Source organism: Myotis brandtii, unplaced genomic scaffold (assembly GCF_000412655.1).
Source record: "Myotis brandtii unplaced genomic scaffold, ASM41265v1 scaffold520, whole genome shotgun sequence".
Classification (NCBI taxonomy): Eukaryota; Metazoa; Chordata; class Mammalia; order Chiroptera; family Vespertilionidae; genus Myotis; species Myotis brandtii.
Window position 1 is genome coordinate 865,263 of NW_005369827.1, and position 1,761 is coordinate 867,023.

General features: G+C 38.6%; 1 protein-coding gene across 2 annotated transcripts in view; it reads right to left on the minus strand.

Annotated features, from left to right (window-relative positions):
* Nucleotides 1-387: 387 nt before the first annotated feature.
* The window catches only part of UGDH (UDP-glucose 6-dehydrogenase), a 24,117-nt gene continuing 22,743 nt past the window's right edge, over nucleotides 388-1,761 (minus strand). For both annotated transcript variants that reach the window (XM_005877445.2, XM_014548678.1), the window contains exon 12: nucleotides 388-909. In XM_005877445.2, the coding sequence (XP_005877507.1) occupies nucleotides 799-909 (111 nt within the window). In that variant the 3' untranslated portion in view covers nucleotides 388-798. The remainder of the gene's footprint in view (nucleotides 910-1,761) is intronic.

Consider the following 1,761-nt stretch of genomic DNA (forward strand, 5'->3'; position numbering starts at 1 on the left):
CACACCTCCTACTGGGGATGTGCCCGCAACCAAGGTACATGCCCTTGACCGGAATCGAACCTGGGACCCTTCAGTCCGCAGGCCGACACTCTATCCACTGAGCCAAACCAGTTAGGGCAGTGATAACCTTTTGGGGCTTAAAAATCAATGACACAGCTCATTAGACAAAAGGATTATTTCTAACACAGAAGCACAGGAAAAATATTAGAAGCATAATAAAAAGAAAAAGCACAAAAGGCCCCATTCTGCCCATTGCATCCTCCTCCTAAGAAACTGTCATCGAGACAAACGGTCTGGAAAGCACTTTCCCCAGCGAAGCCAGAACCTCTAAGTCTCCACGACACTGTCGGAAAGGTTAACCGGGTTGCCCAGTAATTAGCATAGCAATTTTATAATTTAAAATACATATTTAATGACAGGTCATCAAACCGATAATCAGAAAAACTGAAGAGTGCTTTCCCTTTATAATACAACATTAAAATGCTGCCTATGGGTATTTTGTAAAGTAAAAAGTGTTTGAAGTTTAATTTTTGTTTTACAAAAACCAACACCATTAAAGCCAACATGATCATATTTGCCACTCATCCAACCACTGAGGTAACAAAATTATAAAAATATGTAAAAAATATTCTAGATTCATAATTACTAGATATGCTGATTCCCACAGAGCTAATATAAATTGATTATTAAAAAAATAGTTTTCTTTCCTTAAAAACACTTGGTTCATTTACCATTAAATATCAGGTAGATATTTGCTATCCTGAAGTACCAAAAAATTACAAATAAAAATGACAATGTTTAGACTCTGGGTTTCTTGTTAGGTGGATCCTGAAGACTAAACTTTGGGATTTCACCAGAAGGAGCATATGGAATTCTCTTTGAAGACACCTTTTTCCCAATTGTTTCAATCTAGAAAAAACAGGGGGGTGGGGGGAGGGGGGAGAAGAGATTTTAGAAAGAAAACTAACAAGTATAACACATAAATGTAAAAACTCTATATTGAAGTATAATAAGGGGAAAGCAGAAAATGTTTTCCAAGTTGTCTGAGTTGCTATGAAAGATCTTTGGTTCCTTGCCTATTTTTTATGTTTCTCAATCCCATGTATACTCCACTTTTCAGTCATATCTAGATACTCCAGCCAGTCCCAACAGCAGACATCCCCCCTCCCCCCGCCTCAAACAGAGCAGAGAATCATATGCTGCTTTTGTTATGGTAGCACATATGGAAGCAATTAAGACACTAGCCTCCAGTTAATTCAAATTCTCGCTCATACTCTGTTTTCATGCCCACTTCCCTTATTCTAAAAAACTCGCAGAAGCTCTAGTAGCATTGTTTTGGGGAGTTCAGGCTCTAGAGTTTGGAGGTCCCAGTTGGAATCCTACTACGTTACCTAAGCTCTCTAGGTCTTTCTTCCTTATTTATAAATGTTATTACTACCACCTGCCTCAAAGGGTTGTGGTAAGAATTAGATTAAGCGTTCAACAGTGTTTGGCATACAAGTCAACCTTCAACGAATAAAGTCAAATTGTATTTTGGATATTACATTTTAAACTCTTTTCCATATATTCAAAATCATCAATCTTAACTTTAAAGACATTGCTTCTTTAATAGTCATAAGTTTGCCCAGCCAGTGTGCCTCAATGGTTGAGCGTCGACCTATGAACCAGGAGGTCATGGTGTGATTCCCGGTCAGGAATAAAAGACCTGGCCTCTGAGGGGTAAGTGTATGTTTTTACTAGGAGCCCCGGCTGGTTTGGCTC